This window comes from Castor canadensis, chromosome 16 (genome assembly GCF_047511655.1).
Source record: "Castor canadensis chromosome 16, mCasCan1.hap1v2, whole genome shotgun sequence".
Classification (NCBI taxonomy): Eukaryota; Metazoa; Chordata; class Mammalia; order Rodentia; family Castoridae; genus Castor; species Castor canadensis.
The window spans coordinates 62,370,749-62,391,507 of record NC_133401.1 but is presented as its reverse complement, the minus strand read 5'-3'; the positions used below and the strand labels follow the sequence as shown (position 1 = coordinate 62,391,507).

The window sequence follows — 20,759 nt, the reverse complement described above, 5'->3', positions numbered from 1 at the left end:
CCCTGTCTCTCATATAACAGGTACTATTGTCATCCTTTTATCTGTGTATTTTGGGGATGGCCTTTCTGTGGTAGCTAGATCCCCACCTGGGGCATGTGTATTCAGCCTTTAGGATTCCCCATAAAGACAGGGAGGTACCACCCTACTTCACAATTCCCCCATTGAGGGAAACTCCTTGCTCCACCCCCTTTTTCCAGTCCCTGTGATTATCGTACAGCCTCTTGCCTGGCATTTCATTGATGGTGCCAGCCTTTCTAATATCCAAGTGTCCACTTGTCCATATGTCCTTTTCTCACCAAACTGTGGGAGAGTAGAAGGCTTTAAGGCCTTCTGTCTTGAGTTTTTTCCTTGGCTCAGAGAGGCACAGGGTTGCGTACCCCTTGTCTTTTCCAGAATAATAGGTCAGATCCTACTCAACATCCTGTTCCATTATCTTGAGGGGGTAGTTTAGAACAAGCAAATGGCACCTAGGTGACAGGGAACATGGAAGAAGTCATCACTGAAATTTCTTAGTGTCTATTAGGGTTGCTTTATATAGAGTCATGTGGGAATGTTTTGGCATACAAAAGAATACAGTATAGTTCAAGTTGTTTGGTATGGGATTCTACGAACTAGAGGTATGAATCCAGGGTATAGCTCCCAGAGTTGGAGGAGGGCAGGAGGGATGAAAGAGAATGGAAGTCTTCAATAGGAGTGAAGAAGTTTGGCAGGCCAGGATCCCAAAATGAAAAGGACTAATTGTTCCCTCGATTAGAAGGAGCCCTATAAACAAAAAAACAAAACAACAACAACAACAAAAGAAGCAGCCCTATGAATCCCCTGTGGGAACTTACATGGGAAGAAAACCAAGTTATGATTCTCCTGGGGCCTGATACAAGTGGACCATCCGTAAGTCACTAGAGAAACAACAGCAGAGGTGAGTCCAGAAAACTGCTTGGACAGCTGTGAAAGGCAGGATCTGGAAGCTGTAGTGGAAATGCAGGTGGCCAGGCCTGGACCATGATGGGTGTTACCAAAGAGACAATGAGAAGAGGGTGGAGCCAGGAGATCTTTTTTTGAGTAATTTGCTCAGCTGGGCACGAGAACTACCTTGATGGTACTGCTAAGCTGGCTGGGAGCCCTGAGCTGACTACTGTAGTGACAAAACCAGGCAATGTGGTCAGGGCCACCAGCGGAAGCACGACTGAGGTCATGGACAGACATGTGATGCTATGGAGAGGGTGGTAGTGGAGCTTGTCATAATGAGTCCTGCCAGTGGTGGGCACCCCAGAAAATTCCGCCAGGTCTGTGTGGGTGAGTGATGAGGAGCAGACACAGACCTCCAGTTGGACTAGGCCCCAAGAGGCAGGACTTCTGACACTATGCCCATCTTGTGGGGACTAGCCAGGCCTGAAATAATCTGTCAGATGAGGCCCAAGAGACACTGTATCTTCCAACACCTCGGTGCTACAGCCCCTGGGGAGCATTTCTGTCTACACTGGCAGGGCTTACTTCATACAGACCACAGTAAAGAGCACGTGCACTCAGGGGTTTCCTGATAGCAATCAGCCAGCCTGTGGAGGAGCCTTCCCTGGGCCTGAGCCTTGGCTGGGCTGACGCAAATGCCAGGAGTGGAATCACTGTCTTCAGGGGGCCCAAAGCCTCCTCTGGAGAGTTGGTGGGACTGTGCCCTACAAGAAAGGGAAGTGGGTTCCTGTGATTTTATCCAAAGAGGTTCTTGTGGAGTCACAGCAGACCTCAAAAGAGACTCCTAGGAAGACTCAGGCTCTGGTTTGTTCTGAAAGGAGATTTTAGAAGGTGCAGGTACCCAGTTGCCCCCAGTGAATGAATGCAGCTGGGCAGTCTCCTCTTAATCACATTTGCTTTCAGGAGGAAGGCTCTTCATTCCTTCTGGTTCCTTGAAGGGGCAGCAGGTGTTAGGTGGTATTCAAAGGGCTTCCCAGGGGGCCAGGCATACCACCTCCTGTATACCTCCAGGCCCATTCCTGCCTCCTCCACTTGTCTTGTCCATCAGAGGCCAAAGTTCTCCCAACCTCCTCATCCTCTGGCACCAGGCTATCAGCACCTCAGGGTCATCCTCAGAAATCAGTTCAAGCCATCTAGGCCCACCTCCCCTGACCCCATCTCCCTAAGCCCTTGGGAGCTGACCTTGCCTTATACCTCATAGGGAACACAGCAGAGCTGTGGCATATTCCCATTCAGGTGGATGGGGCTTCCCAGGTGACCTTTCCCCGAGGATATGTGACACCTAGTGGTGGAGCCCTCCTGTGTTGGCCCGCCATTCAGCAATCTTATACACCCCCAGTTGGTCTCCAGCAAATACTCAAGCCACCCCATCTGGAAAAGTCCTTGACTCTTCTAGCTGTCCCTGTGTCTCTCCTTTCCTTCAGAACAATACTCCAAAGACTCCTCCATTCATCCTCTTTCCCACCCTTGCTTACTCTTCAGCCCAATACCACTGGCTTCTGTCCTACTACACACTGAAAGTGCTCCCCCAGGAGCCCCCTGGACCTCCCTGTCTATATCCCAGTGGCTGTGTCTTATCTTTGCCCTACTGTCCCCTCCTGCCATGCTGCATGTCCCTTTCCATGCTACCAAGGGAGATCTCAGACTCTGGGGGTAGAGCAACCTTCTCACATTCAGCCCTGGCAGTGTATCTTCCTCTAGCTCAGCTTCTGTGAGCCTTGGTGTTCTCCTGTGTCCCATGGGAGTAACAATGGTACTGCCTCACAGACCGGTTGTGAGGATGAAGTCAGCTAACTCATGAGAAGACTGCACTCTTGGCACTTGATAAGTGCTGTTCAGCAGACTAACATCAGCATGAGAGCCCTTAGCAAAGTCCACCTCTCTCCATTCCCACTGGAGTCCACCTAGTCTAGCCTCCCCACCATCTCTGGTCCAGAGGACTCCTGCAGCCCCCTCACTGGTCACTTGCTGTCCTGATCCTTCAGCTTTGCCAAGCTAGAGTGAGCTTTCCGGAACCTACACCCCACTATACCCTCGCCTGGCTGAAAACCCCATGAGCATTCCAATGCCCCTGCCAGGATGCCTCAGCCCTTTCTCCTTTAATAAATTTCATAATTATTTTAGTTATTTATTTTAAAATTATTATTATTATTATAACAGGTGCTTAGAAACTGCATTGGCTAAAAACCACTGACTCCTTATTTAACTGGACTCAGACAGATATGAAATGGAGGCAGGGAGGACAAGCTTTTGATGCTATCTGTCTTTGCTCTGAACAGTCCCCTTGCAGCCACCTTGGAATCCAGGGATGACAGGACTGATCAGTAATGTGTTGGAAGTTGAATCCATGCCCCAGGCTCCATCTGACCAGTCCTGAGAAGTTGATGGACCAACCACACCATACCCCTAGCCTAGAACTCGTTACATTATTTGTTTTGGAGACAGGGTCTCACTATGCTGCCCAGGCTTGCTTGAACTCCTAGGCTCAAGCAATCCCTCAGCCTCTGAGCCGCTGGGGTTACAGACATGAACCAGTATGTCCAGTTTGTAATTTTTTTTGGTGGTACCGGGATTTGAATACAGGGCTTCACGCTTGCTAGGCAGGCAGTCTACCACAAGAGCCACTCCACCAGCCCTGTTTTTGTTTTGTTTTGTGCGTCATGTGTGTGTGTGTGTGTGTGTGTGTGTGTGTGTTGGGTATTTTCAAGATAGAGTCTCATGACTCTATTAAGCAGCAAGTGCTTAATAAAAGTTTGTTGAATGGATTGTGCCTCCTGGGACCCCATGGTACTGTGGCTCCTGCATGTTGCCCTATGAGACTCCCCTTGGTTTTGGAGGATGTTCTGGTCCATCCCAAGGCACCTTCCGGTGCAGGGCCTGGACCCTGGCTGAGCCAGGAGCATGCTGGTTATGGTCATTATTCCCATTTATTGCCCTGTCACAGCCTCTTGCTTCACACCTGTCTCCTCTGTAGCCACATCCTGGTCCTTGTCTTCACCAGATCTTCTCCTTCTATGAAGTCTGAAGCACTCAAATTCCCCTACGTCAGCTTAACCTGCTATCCTTCATCTCCCCACGCTGACCGCCTCACACCACAGCCCAACCCAAACCCTGGCCTCTCCATCCTATCTCTGCTTCCCCAAGCCCCAACCCAGTCATCACAAAGAACTCTTCCCATCCCCCTCTCTTGTGCCAGGGCCTGCCAACACACCCAATAGGAGACCACCTCTTCCTTTGGGGCTGTCCCCTGGGCCCCTACTTCCTAGCTTTCTGTTTCCTCTCTGGCTGTGACTTCTCTGGTCCTTTGTGGAGTCCCTATGGTTTATCCCTGTTCTCCTCTTACCTCTGCAGACTCTGTCCCCGCTGCTCTGTGCTCCAGACCCCAGCAAAACAACTCCCTCCTGTCCATCACTGTCCTAGTGTCCTAAGGCCCAGCCTTAAACCAGGCTGTCACCCTACCCTCTCCTATTTTCCCTTGCCCTCACCCATTACCAATTCTACCTTCTAAACCTCCCAGGCCAGACCCTACCAAGATTCCAGTGAGTGCCTCAAGGGCCACCTCTATCCTCAGTTCCCAGAACACAGTGATCCGTGCTGCCAGAGGGATGGCTCAGTGCCTACAGTCAGGCTTCCTGCAGATGCTAAGTCCACACAATGCAGCACAATGCTGTGCTGCTATCAGAACAATGAAAGAGTGGGCTCCTGGTGCTTAAGCTCCACCTGCCATCTACTAGGAACAAGGGTCCAGGAGAAGCTGCCCAAAGCCCAAGGGGCAAACCTTTGGGGGCTTAAGCACCATAACTCAGCACTGGGAGGAGTGTCTGGAGATGCACTCCGAGAGGGCTGTATGACAGCTGCCAGAAAAATTCTTGACTGTTCCAGTGAGCCTTCACCTGGCCACCCAAAAGGACTAGGCAGCCAATCCTAGGCAAGGTGAGCAGTGAGGGTCAGAGGCCTTTGCCGGGGATGGCAGGATGAGGTCTCACTGAACAGGAGGCCTAGGCCAGCTCAGTGTCAGGCTGCCCCCACCTGTCAGAGGGTCCTCTCACCTGTGCCCATCTCTATTTTCCTCAAGAAGAGGACTACACACCCTTTTTCCCATTTCGCTGATTTCGAAAACTAGAAAGTGATGAATAAGTTTGTGGTTTTCTATGGAGGTTCCATGTCAGATAAAGATCCTTCCGATGTCCTCCTCCCACACCCCCCTTGCCCTGGGTTGTGAGCACACATATAAGGCACAGGCTGTGGCGGACACTTCAGAACCCCCACGAAGGACCGGAACAAGACAGAATGCATCCTACCAGCCCCAAGGCAAGCAGCCTTCCCACCCTGCTCCTGCTTCTACTTCTGTTCCATCATGGGCTCCAGGCTCCCACCAAATCCCAAACTACCACCTGGCCACCCTCCAACTCAACATTGAACTGCAGTGCACTGATCAGTGAAATTAAAGACATGCTAAAGAACACATCAGCAGCAGGAGTGAGTAGTTCAGATGAGGTTGGCCTGGGACAGGTTGGCTCTGGCCAGACCTCAGGCCAACAAATCTCACAGCATTTTCTCCTGTGTCCCAACAGGACTCCATCGACATCGAATACCAAGAACACCTGATGGTAAGAGCTTTGCCCGCACTTGGGCCTGCCTGAGTCCCAATCTACCTTCTGCCTGGGTGACCTCAGCCATGTCACTCCACCCTGCCTAACCTTTGTTTCTTCATCTGTAAAACAGCGCTAGTCTCAGTGGGGTGATGTGAGAATCAAATGATGCAATGTGCATAGTGCTCCCAGGCTAGTTCATGGTCCCAGCCATAGCTAGAATAATGAAAGCTATTTTCTAGATTTCGAACTGAAAAGGCAGCTGTCAGTGAACAATACCAAAGGCCTCCCACTCAGTTTCTGCAGCGCAGCCCCTGAACTGGCAGACTAAAATTTCCCCCATGAATGTTCCTGCTGCTTTTCTTTCCCTTAGAAAACTGAGTTGGTGTTTTCTACCTTGCCAATCCTGGGCTTTATCATCTGCAGTTATTCCCTACAACTCCATGATGGTGTCTCACCTTTGCTTGGTGTATCTTGTGTCAAACGTGGAGTGAGGTCTTTCCTGAGTTTATTGGCTGTTTGTTTTCCCCATTGTTGGGGTGCTCACAGTTCACATGCTGTACCTATCTCCTTGCTGAGGTCCTTGTGATTTTCTTCCTGACTTCTAGAAGTTCTTAGTTCAGTTAAGGCATCAACCTTAATACCTGGCTCTGCCTTTTCCAGAGCTTCTTTTTGGAGATTCATTTTCCCCAAGTACAGAAGGGGCTGGAGACTTGGTGCTTGTGGGGGAAGCAGGCCCTGCTTGGGGTGTGTATTCATTTCTAGGCCTGTGCCCTCTAGGACAACTCAGGCACCTGCCTGGGGCAAGAAGGGGACCTAGGATGACCAAGGATGCCCCTGATATCAGGCTCAGAAGTCTGTGGGCACATGGGCAGACTGGCCCTAAGAAGGAAATTTCCCAACTCCCAGCTCTTACCTGGATTCTTTGTCCTTTTAGAATAAGACTCTTCTGAGGTTAAATCTGTGTGCCTTCCTAAAAGCTGGAGAAACACTGAAGAATTTCCAGAACATAGAGAAAATCAGTAAAAATCTTAAGGTGTGTGAAGCTGTCGAGGGTTTGGGTGACCTCTGCCTTGGCCTCTGGGGAGGAGGGTAGCAGTGTCTGCTCCTTTAAAGAGAGAATCTCTGATTGGCTGCTTTGGTCTCTCTCCCCACAGGAACTTGAGCGATGCCTGCAGGAGGCCACGGCCATCCCCGAAGTAAGCTTGTCCTTCCAGATGTCCTTGTAGGTAGTACCTTCAGCCATGACCCCCTAACAACTTACACTCCTCTAATACCATCATCCTGGCTTCTTCACAGGCAGAACCCATCTTCATTGAGGACGGTGACTTGAATGACTTCCAAAAGAAACTGCAGTTCTTTGTAGGCTTCCTTACTGGAAAGCAAGGGGTGACACTGAGCCCCAGACCCTCTAATCTGATGTCCAGCTCTGCCCCCGGTGGGCCTTCTTCCCATGGGACTGTGGAATGTTGGAAATTGCAGAGCAGCTGAAGCTTCTGGATATCTCTCCCACAGTCCATGGCCTGAAGGATTTTATTTTCTCTTGTGGCATCAGATGACTCATTAATTTATCTAATTTCTGAAATGTGGATCTCCCATTTGGCCTTGTGCAATTATGCTCTCATTTTAATCCTCATTGAGGCTATTTATTTATGTATCTATTTATTTATTTATTATCTTTTGCAACCTGAAGTGTATTTATTTTAGTAGAGGAACCATGTCTTGCTACTTCTGGAAAAAAAAAGATTCTAAGGGGGACTGGGGGGGGGGTATGTTCATTTGTTCCTTGGGCTTTAAACAGGTTTCTAGGCATATGTGAAAATAAAACAGACTCTGAACAAAATGCTTTGATGCCAGTGTCTTAGTTTGAGTTCTGTCTTGGTGATCATTCTAGATGAGACTTGTGTGCTATGCCTTTCAGTGCACTGGGCTTCAGTGCATTCAGGTGAGCACATTCCCACATGGCCCTCCAGCCACCCCCATGCCCAGAGAGGTGACCAACTCAAGCAATCACAAGTGGCCACAGAAATCTTACCATGTTGCAGGGACTGTTCCAGGCATTTTATCTGTGCTAACTAACTTATTCATCAGACCATACAAGAATGCGTTATTTCTGTCTTATGGAAATAGTGAGGTTAAGTGTAGCTAAGCAACTTGCCTGAGTACACACAGCTTGTAAATGGTACATGTGGGACTTGGCTCAGGCTGAGGCCCTGGAGTACTAGAATCCAGTGGAATGTCTCCATCTATTGGTTGTGTTAGAAACTGCAACAGCATCCCAAACTACAAGCAATAAACATGACCTGAGCCCCCAGAGGGCAATAAACAGGGGATACAGGCCATCCAGACAGGGAGACTTCATTCCTTTTAGGGAGTTTCCACCTGTGCCTGGCCCTCTAGCTTCTCTTGTCTGATGATGTGGAAGCTCCCTGCAGGCCTCACTGCCACCAGACTGGCCCTAGAACACATACTCTGGCAGTCTGTGGCCTACTGAGGAGCCAAATTGAGTTTTAAAAAATGCAACTCTAACCATGTTGGTCTGATAATTAATCCCTCAGCCCTCAGGATCTATTGGGCCTTGCCAACATGTACAGCTTCTTAGGATAGCACATAGGGCCTGTTCCCATTTCTCATACAGCTACCAACCTCAGGTGAACCATGTATCTTTGTTCATACCTCTAACCCTTCACCTACCCTCAGCTCGGCCAGGCGTGCCTTTACCCTGGTTTGGCATGATCAGGTCCTGCGTTAGAGACTAGCTCGAGGACTGCCTGCCTCTAGGGTTTCCACACTGACCCATGACAGGGCTTTTCTCTGAAAGGGAGAGTAAGCAGGGACCCACCAGGACAGGCATGAGGCCCTGAGGTGGCACAGACCGGCCTGGGACATCACTGAGTGTGCTTCAGCCTCTGCCTCCCTCTATGTCTCCCTTGCACCTCACCTGGAGCGCCTTCTTCAGTGTGAGGGAGCAGGTTCAAAGGGCAGAGTAAGTCTTCCTTGGTCACTGTGTTGAGGGACTGCATCATCTTCCCTCTGTGGATCTCACAAATGCTTGGAGTGCTGACACTAGACACCAAGGCCTATCCTCATTCTTTTTTTCCAAGATAATCAATTCCTCCCCTGGGGTTATAAGTAAGGAACAGCTTGAATGGGAAAGAAGGTGGTAAGAGGTTCATCTGCTACTTGCTCAGAAATGTATCCCTCTACATTCCTCCTCCTAATAAACCTGTATGTTCCCAAAGAGATAGCCCTTTTTTTTTTGCCTCCCTCCTCCTCACCTCAGCCTGGCTCACTGAAGACCCAGTGAGGGCTGAGGGAATATCTATGTTTGGATGTGACCCAAGGAGGCACTGGAGATGCTGCTACAGTTTCTGACAAGACCACCAGAGGGAGGTGTGCCCCTAGTCTCTGGTTGCACAGGGGCTCTGGAGTGAGGCCGGCCTAAGAGATGCCAAGAGAAGCTGGTATCTAGACAGGTTTCCCAAGTCTCCTGTGCACCCACTCACCCTCCCTTCCACACCACACCTAGTGGCTGCTCCTATTTGCATCCTGCCTGAAGCAGCATTTGTGCCCCACTCCATGTTCTCAAGATGAGTCACTGCTTGTCACGTTTTCACTGGAAGGTGGTCAGCAGTTCTGCTACCCTCAGCCCCATGGCCTGTCCTGCCATACTTCTCCCATGCCTGGCCCTCAGGGGGCCCACAGGTGAGCTGGGGCCAGTTCATCCTGGCTCACAGAGCCAATTGTTAAATATAAATACATAAATAAATAAATATGTAGATAGATGGATGGCTAGGTAGATAAATAAATAATGGCCAGCCAATTATCCATTATCTGTAGCTTGACATTAAGCATGGCGGGAGTATTCACACCATGGAAATTGGCAAGCACCTCACAGCAGACTTTTTCCCTGGCTCACCTGAGGTCTGTGCAGGCAGCCAGCAGTTCAGTGTTTTGCTGTTACCTACCTAGTCACCTTGGCCCCCTCCAGGGCTCTATATTGTATCTCTTAGTCCTTGGTCTTAGCGCCACACATTTCTCACTACAGGGAGCATGGCACTATGTTTTCCCAATGCCTTATGGCTGATAGTCAGTACACATTCGCTTGAACACCTATGTGACAGGCCCTCTAGTGGACACTGAGGGTATGGTAATGAACTAGAGAGAAGATGATTGGGGAGGTGGTTTGGGAAAGTCGCTCTGAGGAAATGACATATAGGTTGAGACCTAAATGACAAGAAGGTGACAGCCATGTGGCAATTAGAGGAAAAGGGCTCTGAACAGAGGGAACAAGAGTATAAAAAGACCTATGAAGGGAGTGAAGACCCTGTGCGGGAAGATCAGCAGGAGTTGGGAGGACGTCAGATAGACAAGACCCATGGCAGAAGTGGGAAAGGTAGGTGGAGATGACATGCCTTTTCAGATATTCTGGGGGCTTATCATTATCCCCTTGAGTTGTCCAGCCTGCAGCCTGGAGCCAGGCTGTGGTCAGGGATGACAGTGGGTCCCACCTCCTCAGCTTACTTTTGACTTCAAACATCAGACCCTGTTTGGACCCAGCACAGCCTGGCCTAAACAGAGCCCTGGGATGGAGCCCAGAGCCAAGTGGTGCCTTGATCTTGTACCTTTCAGCCTCCAGAACTGTGAGAAATAAGTTTCTGTTGTTTATGGTAATTTGTTACAGTGGCCCAAACAAACTGGCACTTTGTCATGCTCAGCCACATGCAGGGAGGGGGATGTTGACACCCTGATCCAGCAGGAAGCAAAGGGTGCTCCCATCTCTTTGCAGCTGCCAGTTTTATCCTACTTCCCTTGCACCAGGTATATAAGTCAAGTTGGCACCAGGGGGCAGCAAAACCACATCATGAATTCCAGGATGGCTGTTGAAGGCTGTAGTACCCACCTTCCCACATCCCAAGGGCCTCTTTAAGAAAACAGATTACACCAGGAATTTGATTTTTTATTTTAACTTAAAAATTCAGCTTTTCATTGGTATAACAAGATGGTAAAGCATATTATATCTTTCTGCATTTTGGAAATGCAGAAAAAATAGAGCAAAAAGAAAATTGCCAAAAAAGCAAGGAAGGTAGAACCAGAGAGGGCCAGCCAACCTCACTTCATGATGGGAACTTTCCCACTCCTTATCACCCTGGCCTTGAACCCCATTTTAAACAGTGAAGTAAATGCTTGAGGACCCTCCAAGCTTCCCCACGCTGGGGCCGGAGTTGGCAAAACACTGGTCAGGTCTTTTGGGGCCTCATGACTATGTCCAGTTGAGTGGCACAGTGCAGACTGAATGGATAAATGGATGGATGAGTGTAGATCCTGTCAAAGGTTCCTCCCACTGGGAAGGATGCACAGAGAGCATGAGAGAGGAGTGGAAGTACATCAGGTAGGGTACAGGGGAGGGGGCAGGGAGGAGTTGGGCAAATGGCACTGGGAAACAAAGGCATGGAGGTCTAACAGTGTAAACTGAAGCAAGGAATAGTCTTAACCAGCTGAACAATCTAGTATGGCTGGATGCCAGGTAACCAAGGCACAGGCAGGATCCTTGGTCACTGCTTTTGCCCCTGGAGCCCAGCTACCCAAATCTCCTTGGGTGTTAGCTAGTCCCTTCCTTCCATTTCTTCTTGCCTCAACCCAGGCCAGTCCAGCCAGGGCAGCCACTATGGAGATGATGAGCCTGGAAGACCAAGCCTACACAGGAAGAGGAAGGTTAGGATTGGGGCATGCTAGGTGCTATGTTTTATACCAATAGGAACGATCCAGAGAAAATAGAGAGAGATGCTGAAAGAAACAGATCCTCAGGCCCAGGAAGCTGAGGGGACAGGTGGCTGGAAAGAGAGAGGCAGAGGTGGTAAGGGCCAGAGAGAAAGGTATAGTGAGTTCTCACCAGGTGAGTGGGGGCTCATTTTTTGCCTTGAAATTCTTGAGTCAGGTCCATGGAGGTGAAGATAGATTGTGAAGTTGCTGCTGCCCTCCTAGACCAAGAATGGACTCAGAGAATCCCCCAAATGACCTGAAAAAGTCCAGGATTTCCCCCACTGCACAGATGGATGGACTCAGGCACAGAGAAATTAAGGAAATGTGACTGTCAAGCCTCTGAATCCTTAAGCAACACTGCCTTCCACTAATGCTCACTGAGGCCCAGGAACCCTTTCATCTGACCCAGGGCCTCTTGGGGTCTCTCCCTCCCTGAACTTGGGCCTCCACTGGTGCCACAAAGCTCCACAGCCTCCTGGTTCCAAATGAGAGTGAGATAGCACTGCTACCTCAGCTCCTCCTCCATTCACCCAACCACTCCCACGTTTACTCCAAACCTCTACAAACCCATCTGTCCTCTCCTCCTCCCACCCAGCACCATCTCCACAACACATGCCAGAGGTTAGATCCAGAGTGGTGGCCTCCTGTGTCCTCCTCCAGCTGCCACCCAGCCCCGGAGACCCCAGGCTCAACTTCTACCTCCAGACTAGGTCACACTGAGACATTTGCCCCTCCATTCACAGTCCCTCCTGCTCTTGGGTTCACAGAATCCTAGTCTAAGGCCTCTTCACCGTCCCTTCAAATGGAGCCCTCAACCCTGGCCCTTGGGTCTTCCTTCAGCAGACACTTCAGCTGGCCCCTGCCAGGAAGGCACAGCATTGTGCTGGAGACCAACCAAGGGGCAGCATGAACAGCTCCTGGGGCTGTGAGGGAGGGGCTGGAACAATGAGGAGGGGTTTGTACTAGGACAATACCCATGAGGGAAGACTAAATCTACCCCACCTCCACTCCAGGACACAAAAGGCTCTAAGACTGTGCAGAAACTGGTAACCACTTCCCTCTCTGACAGACAGGGAGACCGAGGCTGGAAGGGAGGACCCTAGTCAGCCAAAAGAGAAAAACCAGAACATGAAACAGCCCTCTATACTTCTGAGAAGTAGTTAGGAAGCACCTTCAGGTGCACATCTCCAGGCGTCTCCCCAACACCCACAGACGTCTCCAACCCCTTGTGGAGCTGAGCCAGCTGGGGCTCAGAGTAGGAAATGCCCTGCAATGCCAAGTAGCCAAGACTGAAGCCAGGTCTGCCTGCCTCCAGCTCTGTGCTCATCACCAAGGGAGCTGCTGCCTCTCAAGGGACTACACAGGAGACATGGTACAAACAACCCTTACTGGGATGTGGCCTGAGAGTATGGAAATGAGTATGTGTTTAGAAGGGAGCAGCTATGGGCTGATATCTCTAGGGCTGGGATGAGAGGTTCCTAATGTCTCCCTCTTGCCATCCAGAAGCACTGGTAAGGATCCTTTCAATTCACCTTCACCACCTGCTGGCCCCTTGGCCTGAGCGGTATAGGGGCTTTCACCCCGTGAGAGGCTGTGAGGTCTCTTGTGAGGTGCTGGAAGGAGCAAAGGGGCTCTGCCCTGAGAAAGGAATGACAAAGAGGGAGCAGAGTGTATAAGCTCAAGGACAGGGCTCTCTGGGATCTGAAAGACCTGGACACAAGCTCTCTTCCTGCCCAAAAGGGTCCTCAGGAAAAGTCTGAGGGAGCCTGGGGAGATCTGCAAGTCCTGGGGGAACTCATTCCACAACTCCTCATCCTCTAAGAACAGAAAGCCACATCAGCGTCACAGGGAGGTGGGTGTGGGAGGCAAACAAGGGTCTGTGGTTCCCCCAGCACCGTGGCCCAGATGTCACCCCCAAACATGGGACAGGAAGGGTGTCCTCTGAACTCCTAGAAGCTGCAAAGGCTTCTGGTCCCATTTCTCCTCCTTTTAATTTTTTTCACACAGCCCCCAGTGATTCTTCCCAAGGAGGCAGATAAAGGCAGTGTTGGTGCCCAAGGATCCTCCCAGTTGGGGATTTAAGGGATAAGGCTCAGAGCAGAGATTCATGGGTGAGGGGCACATTCTCAGCCCTGGAAGGAGTGCCCTGTGGGTAAACAAGAGATGCAGGCAGGAGGAAGACTTCATGGTGGGCAGGCCTGCAGCTCCCATGGGAGTGTGTGCCCATAGGACTCATCTACCCAAGTAGGTTTGATGTAGTTATCAGATCCTAGGGAAACATCTAGGAGCCCTAAGAACAGGGAATGAAGAACTTATGAATGAAGCTCGTATCCCTCAGCCTGCTGGGTCTACACAGCTCATCTGATGCTTGGAGCCCTCTTTATAGTGACTTTTTTTTTTTTTGCAGTACTGGGGTTTGAACTCAAGGCCTCATACTTGTTAGGCAGGCACTCTACCACTGGAGTCACTCCCCCAGCCCTCACAGTGGCTTTTTAAAATTATTATTGTTGTGCTGGGTGGGGGTACATTGTAGCATTTACAAAGGTTCTTACAATGTATCAAATATATCATACTTGAATTCACCTCCTCCACTGTTCTCCTTCATCCCCTCTCCCTTGATTCCTGGAACGGTTTCAACAGGTATCATTTTTGCATTTTCATACAAGTATATATATATATGACTTGCACCGTATTAATCCTCCTACCCCATCTCCCCACCATAAAACCTGTTCTGCCCTCCTGTTCTCCGATTTTGTAGAAGAAAAAACATAAAAGATAAAAAGAGGAACATGATGTTTTGCTAGTTTGAGATAAAGACACAGGGAGTTTCCTTGTGTTGTTTCCATGCATGTATGTATTACAACCCCAACTGGTTCATCTCTTCCAGTCTTCTTCACTCCTCCCTAGTCTACTTTCCATGGTGGCCTGGCCACTTTTAAGATTTCTATATTCATTTCTGTACAGCAAGCACATCAACCACATTCAAATTCTTGGTTTCCTTCCCTTGCTCTTTCCTTCCCTGTGCGGCCTTCCCTTAGTGTGACCCATGTCCCATAATATTGCTGCATTTGTGCGACTTTTGACCAGTGACTCTTCAAGTGACTTCCAGTGTCTTGGGTCCTGACTTGACCCACAGACACAACTGACCAAGTCTTCCTGGAGCACCCCACCCCTGCCTTCCAAATATGCCATATCTAGTCCAGGGTGGCTGATACCCAAGCCTCACTACTACCTTGGGTCTCCCCCACTGCAAAAAGTGACCCCAACACCCGCCCAGCTGTCCAAGTCAGGCTCTGAGCACCAGAGACTTCTCACTCACCTTCTGCCCCCTCCCCCCATCTACACTCCAACCTGCCCCTCAAGGCCTTCCTGAGTCTTGCCTTACTCTCCTTTCAGGAGTACTTCCTTGTAGCTGTTCATTCTTTATGCATGTCTTGGTTGGCACCCCCATCCCACAGATCTGGGCTCCCATCCTACAGGACCACAGACAGGAGCTCTCCAAGTGCAAGGGGCCTGTAAGTCTGCCATATTGGAGACCCTCTGGAAGCTTGGCTGAATGGATGCAGAGTCCACTCAGGGTTGACAGTTAACCACACTCAGATCCTCCCAGACTGATGAGGAATCGCCTGTTCCAGGGCCTAGGGACATCCAGGGAACAGCAGAACTGGAGTTTGGCCAGAACTGCCTGGCCTTTTTGAGGCAAGACAGGTGGTGTGGGAGGGGGTAGCCTGGAGCAGAGACCCTGAAAGCCAGAGATGCTGCTCCATGTGTCTGGTGTGGGCATAAGTGATAATAATGCATTCTTAGGGAAAGAAAAGCCACCCAGAGTGTTGTATTTGGGTTCCCTTGGGGTAATGCAGGCCTCCGTGAGCCCTGACTTGCGGGGAGGCTGGTCTCTGCACCTCACCACATCTGCTCACAAAGATGTTCCATGGAGTTGGGGCTTGGGTAAGGAGCAGCTGTTTCTGAAAATTCCAGAAAGTTAGGACCTCTGTCCAGTTTGGGCTTAAGACCTAAGAGCATTGCCTCCTCCCAAGGAGGATCCTCCCATCAAATTTCATGGGATAGGTAGCAGTTTTCTCTAAGAGGTAGCAGTAATTAATACGTTGTACAAATGAGGCAGCTGAGACCAGGGAGGGGGCACTTTCCTGGGCTGGCCAGGAAGCCATGGTGACTGAGTAAGGACAAAAGCCCAACCCTGCAGCATACAGATGTCTGGATGGCAGAATTTGCCAGGGAAATTCTGCCTTCAGTCCCTGAGACAGTCACCAGCCACTCTAGCCTCCCTGTCTACTATTGGTAAGAGTCTCCCTTTATAGTTGCCCTGAGGGAGACAGGCATATGGGTCTACCCCTTTGCTGGACCAGCCAGGTGATCAGCATTTCCTGACTTTCTGACTCCTGAGGTAGCCGAAAGTATCACAGCAGTAGAACAAATACAAATTCAAGTCCTGGCCCTGCTGTCATCCTGTCCTCTGTGTACTGGACTGGAATTGGTCACCTAGACCTCAGACCCTCAGTGAGGAACAGGACCTCCCAAAGGGGTGGCAGGCACAAGGAAGAATCAAATCATGTGAGATGCCAATGTGGATATCTCACAGGATGTGAGGGACTTTGGGGTAGATCTCTTTTCCCCTATAACTTCCTCTTGTGATAAGTATCCTGGGGTAGCCACAAGCCCCCAGTTCCTCCAGGGCCTATGGGGAGGGACACTTACAAGAAACTTCTTCCAGAGAGTTTTCTCCTGGACTAACGGACCCAGAGGCCAAAGAGGTCATACCGCCCATCTGGTCCCAGCCTCCGCCCCACCGCAGCCCCATCGGGGCCCCTGAGTCAGCACGGTCAGCCTGATACTATCGGTTGCCACTTCTTTCCATGTATGCAATCTAGGAATGCCTTCCTGTGTCATGGCCTCAGCCCTGATGTCATCTTTCCAGAAGGAAGATGTATTTCTGCCCACAAACCTCACAGCCCAACCCTTGAAGTTCTGTCTTGTGTGCAGTGACTTCAGCATTTGTAGGTTCTTGCTTTCCTCCCTCCCTGCCCGTAGGGCCCTAGCTACTGGCCTGTCACTTGCTGGGCTCAGCAAGCCTGCCTTCTTCTTCAGCCCTTCTTCTTGTGGCTTTGGCCATAAGTTCGACCTGCTCTCTGAGGGCTTGCCCACCTGAGCCCAGCAGAATGTCCAAGCTTGTGGCAGACCTCATCAGTCTATGCTGAATCATCCTCTCAGGCCTAGAAACATGTCGCCCAGCATGGGGAGCTTCTCTTATATCAAAGGGACATCTCCAGAGGCCTGGCACTGCTCTCAAAGCCAGTGACAGGAATCAGGGCTCACATGGATGCATCCTTACATAAAATAACCCTCTTCCTAAACCCAGCTATGAGTCCAGATGCATGCAACCACGCCATACACACGCATGCAGAAATGGACACATGTGGCTCTGTCGCCCTGTGGTCCTGAAACTCCTGGGAAGGAGCAGCTTGAGCCGGATCTCTTGTGCAAACACAAACTCGTGCTGTCTTCTCCAAAACCCATTGTGAAAATCAAACACTTGTCAGCCCCTCAAGAGCCTGTGGTTCTTCCAGAAGCAGTTCCTGCTTTCACACTGAGGCCTTGGGCTGGAGCTGGCGCTGTGTAGGAAATTAAGCCTGGAAGAGCTTACTAGAGAAGTCATAGGCCCCTGTGTCTGGAACAGGGCAACTACAACATTGTAACACATTGTAACAAGCCCCCAAAGCTCCTGTTGCCCACTGGGAGTACAGGTGGCAGTGGCATGCCCACCTTGAAGGGGAAAGCTACTTTACTGAGTAGCAAGGCTCACATAGATCAGAGGAAGAGTCACTCAGCAAGGTCGTACCAGAGACAGGAGTCAAATATAGGGCCCTGACCTGCCCCCCTGAAAGCTCCAACCCAGTTGCAGCTTTAAGGTAATAACAGAACCAGCCATGTAAGCCAGGGCTGCTTCTGTTGACTGGGATCTCACTGTGAGAGAAAACAGCCACAATCATGCTGGCTGGCTGTATACATGGAATAATTCCCTGTAATTCCCTCACAGGGGCGGGTGCCTTGGCTGGCCTGAGCTTACCGACAGCTCTGGGTCCTTGGTGGGAGCCTGTATGAGCCATCATAGGACTGTGCCATGTGGTTGGATTCTAGGTGGACAGTGGGTCAAGCCTGGGAAAGTAACCCTCACACTCAAGTCTCAAGATGGCCAGAGGAGAAGGCCAGGAGGAGGAGACAAGTGGGGCTGAAGTGGGTCGCTAGGGTAGGCAGTCATCCCAAAGGCCCCTAGCACAACCAGCAGGATGGGAGCCTGGGCTTAGGAGCTCCTTCTCATGTCTCCCAAGCCCCGCCCCGGCCACTCCAGGCCAGGAAGTCCAAGTTGTACCCAGAGGCTTCTCAAAAGGAGGGGGCAGTGTAGGGCCAGGTCAGACTGCCCAGGCAAGGCTGGAGAGTGCTCAAGGAAGCAGGCAGGTGGGCTGCAGTTCTTGGAAGGGTTCATTAATGAAAACCCCGAAGCCTGACCACCTGGGGAGAAAGGCTCTCCGTTCCCATATTAGCTGATAAGGGCCAGGAGATTCCACAGTTCAGGTAGTTCCCCCGCCTCCCTGGCGTTTTGTGGTCACCATTAATCATTTCCTCTAACTGTGTATATAAGAGCTCTTTTGCCCAGTGAGCCCAGTACTCAGAGAGAAAGGCTAAAGTCCTCAGGAGGATGTGGCTGCAGAACCTGCTTCTCCTGGGCACTGTGGTCTACAGCATCTCTGCACCCACCAGCCCGCCCAGCCCTGTCACCCGGCCCTGGAAGCACGTGATTGCCATCAAAGAAGCTCAGAACCTCCTGAACAATAGTAGTGACACGGCTGCTGTGATGGTAAGTGAAAGAGTGGGGCTGCATCCAGGCCACCGGCTGGCCCCGGACTGGCTCTGCCTTGTCAGCTTGATAACACGATATTTTTCTTCCTACAGAATGAAACAGTAGAAGTCATCGCTGAAACATTTGACCCCCAGGTAAGAAGCTACTCTCTGACACACCTTTCCAAGTGCCTCTGCCCTGAAGGGCTCCATTTTGGATGGACCTTCACAGGGTTGCCCACTCTCTCTCCAAACAACTGGCTGCCAGAAGTATAGGGTGGCATCTGGGTGCTCAAAAGGTCTCTGACATTGCCCCTGTGGCAGTCTCGTGGGCTCCTTTATCAGCTCAGTAGACATGGGCAGACTTAGCATTCAAAGGTCAGCAGGGGATAGGTGGGAAAGCAGGGATCACTTCATGAGAGGGCTTAGAGGACAGAGCAAGCCCTGTGGAGATGAGTGCTGACTATAGAAGGGCCAGGAGGGGCTCAGAAATAATACTTGCTCACTCAACAGCTTTGGGAAATGCCCTGTCCCACCTATCCCCTTCTCCTAGAATGGTGAGAATGGTCTTTCCTGGGGCTGGGATGCTGTCAAGGTTCCAGGCTAAGAGAATGCGACTGTGCCGACTGAGGGTGGCCTAAGCCAGGCAGAGAGGAGGGCAATTGCATGTCTGAGGTGGACAGGGCAGTATGCAGTCAGAAATCATCCTGGGCCCATTTGAGGCCCTACTCCAAGGGCAGGGGAGGGAGGAGCAGAAAGGAGTGGTGGAAGGGTGACCTGTGCAAACTGTGGGCACTTGGTCTCAGCTCACCAAGCCACCAACACTTCTTACAGGAGCCAACCTGCTTTCAGACCCGCCTGGAGCTGTATGAACAGGGCCTGCGTGGCAGCCTCACCAAGCTCAAGGGCCTCTTGACTATCATAGCCAGCCACTATAAGCGCCACTGCCCCCTGACCCCGGTGAGTGCTCATAGCAGGGACCCAAGCAGGAAGGTCTTAGTCTGGGAGGGTGGAGACTGGGTGGGGAAGGACCTCTAGCCATGGCTGCTTAGGACACAGAAGGATTTCTGTGTCAACAGATGTATAATGATGAGTTCCAGAACAGGGAGCAACCAGTCCCTTTTCATCCCTTGGAGTTAAAATTGCAGCACTCTGAAGCCCACAGTGCTCCCTAGTGGGAGTTGCTGCCATCCTTGTAATTCCAGCCACTCTGAGTAATGAGGTCAGAGGTGAGGCAAACCCAAGAAAATTCAGGGCCAGAGGAAGTGCCAGGGCCCCAATGCCACCTCCTGTCAGGACTTTCCTATGGGGTTCCTGGATTGCATGGAAGCAAGGAGGGAGGCCCCCAGGAATGAACAAAGCCCCCTAAACATTCCTTTCATCTTCTAGAAAGAAAGTGAAGTCCGTGAACTTTTGGCTCAGCTGCTCTTTGGCCTGGGACCAAAGAGGCAGTCTGACTGTTCAGAAGACCAGATCAGGCAGGTACTTTGTCAGGACCCTGGCCCCTGGCAAAGCTGTGCACCCTGGATGTTACATGGATGGCCCAGTATGGGCCTTCTGGCCTCTGAGTTCTGAGTCAAAAAAGAAACGCACTGCTGCTTCCCCATGTTACCTACTTGTCTAAACTTAAGTGTTTTTTCTTTTTCTTTTTTTTTTTCTTAAGGAAACTTCCTGTATGACCCAGATTATCACCTTCAACAGTTTCAAACAGGACCTGAACGACTTTCTGTTTGTCATCCCCTTTGACTGCTGGGGCCCAGTCCAGAAGTGAGGCAGCCTGTCCAGCCAGGCCAGCTGGAGAGCCAACCTCACAGGTCGCTGCTTTTTCACCCAAAATGAGCCAGAAACTCAGGATTTTCGTCTTGGAGGGACCAATGGATAGGGTGGCATGGACCTTCCCTGGGCCATACTGACCCTGATATGGGCATGGTAGAGGAGTGAGGGGTATTTTATAATAATAGGGATCAGTAATATTTATTTATTTATATTTTTAAAATATGTATTTATTTATTTATTTATTTAGTCTTATACTCTATATTTATTTATGATGTTTTGTTATCATAATAAATTACTAAATGTCTGCTTCTATTTGTGTGGTTTTCTGGTTTACTCTCTGGACGGGAGGAAGTTGGGAAGTTGGGGAGGGGACCAGGAGTCTTTTGGGGGGCCCCATATTGTGGAGGGGCAATGCTGTCAGTGCCAAAGGGATGTGAGCATGCAGCATGGTGCAGCACTCTGTACTCCTGGGAGCTCAAAGGCTCCCATCCCAGAGAAAGTATTTCAGGTTCACATGGGAGTCCAAATAACCAGCCAAACGAATCTTGCCCCAGAAAAGGGGTACCCTCCTTCCTGGGGAAGCTGGGGTTGCTGGGGTTGACTGGTCGCTGTCTCAACTGGCCTGTCCTGGTGTCAGGCAAAACTCTTGTACCCCTGCGGCCCTGGACCCTGTGCCCTACTCCTGCCCTCACACTCAGGGCTTCAACCATTCTCAAGGTAGAACAGCAAATAGACACAGCGTTCAGGGAAAAAGAAACAAAACCACAGGGGTCAGAGCTCAGCATATTTACCCAACTTTCCCCAAAA

The 20,759-nt window shown here is 50.6% G+C and overlaps 1 protein-coding gene across 1 annotated transcript; it reads left to right on the top strand.

Moving 5' to 3' along the window:
• Positions 1-17,749: 17,749 nt before the first annotated feature.
• Positions 17,750-20,133, top strand: Csf2 (colony stimulating factor 2). The gene is made up of 4 exons (XM_020154068.2): positions 17,750-18,195; positions 18,291-18,332; positions 19,011-19,136; positions 19,840-20,133. Exons 1-4 carry the CDS (start codon positions 18,037-18,039, stop codon positions 19,945-19,947), a joined length of 435 nt encoding a protein of 144 aa, XP_020009657.1. The 5' UTR covers positions 17,750-18,036; the 3' UTR covers positions 19,948-20,133.
• Positions 20,134-20,759: the final 626 nt, after the last annotated feature.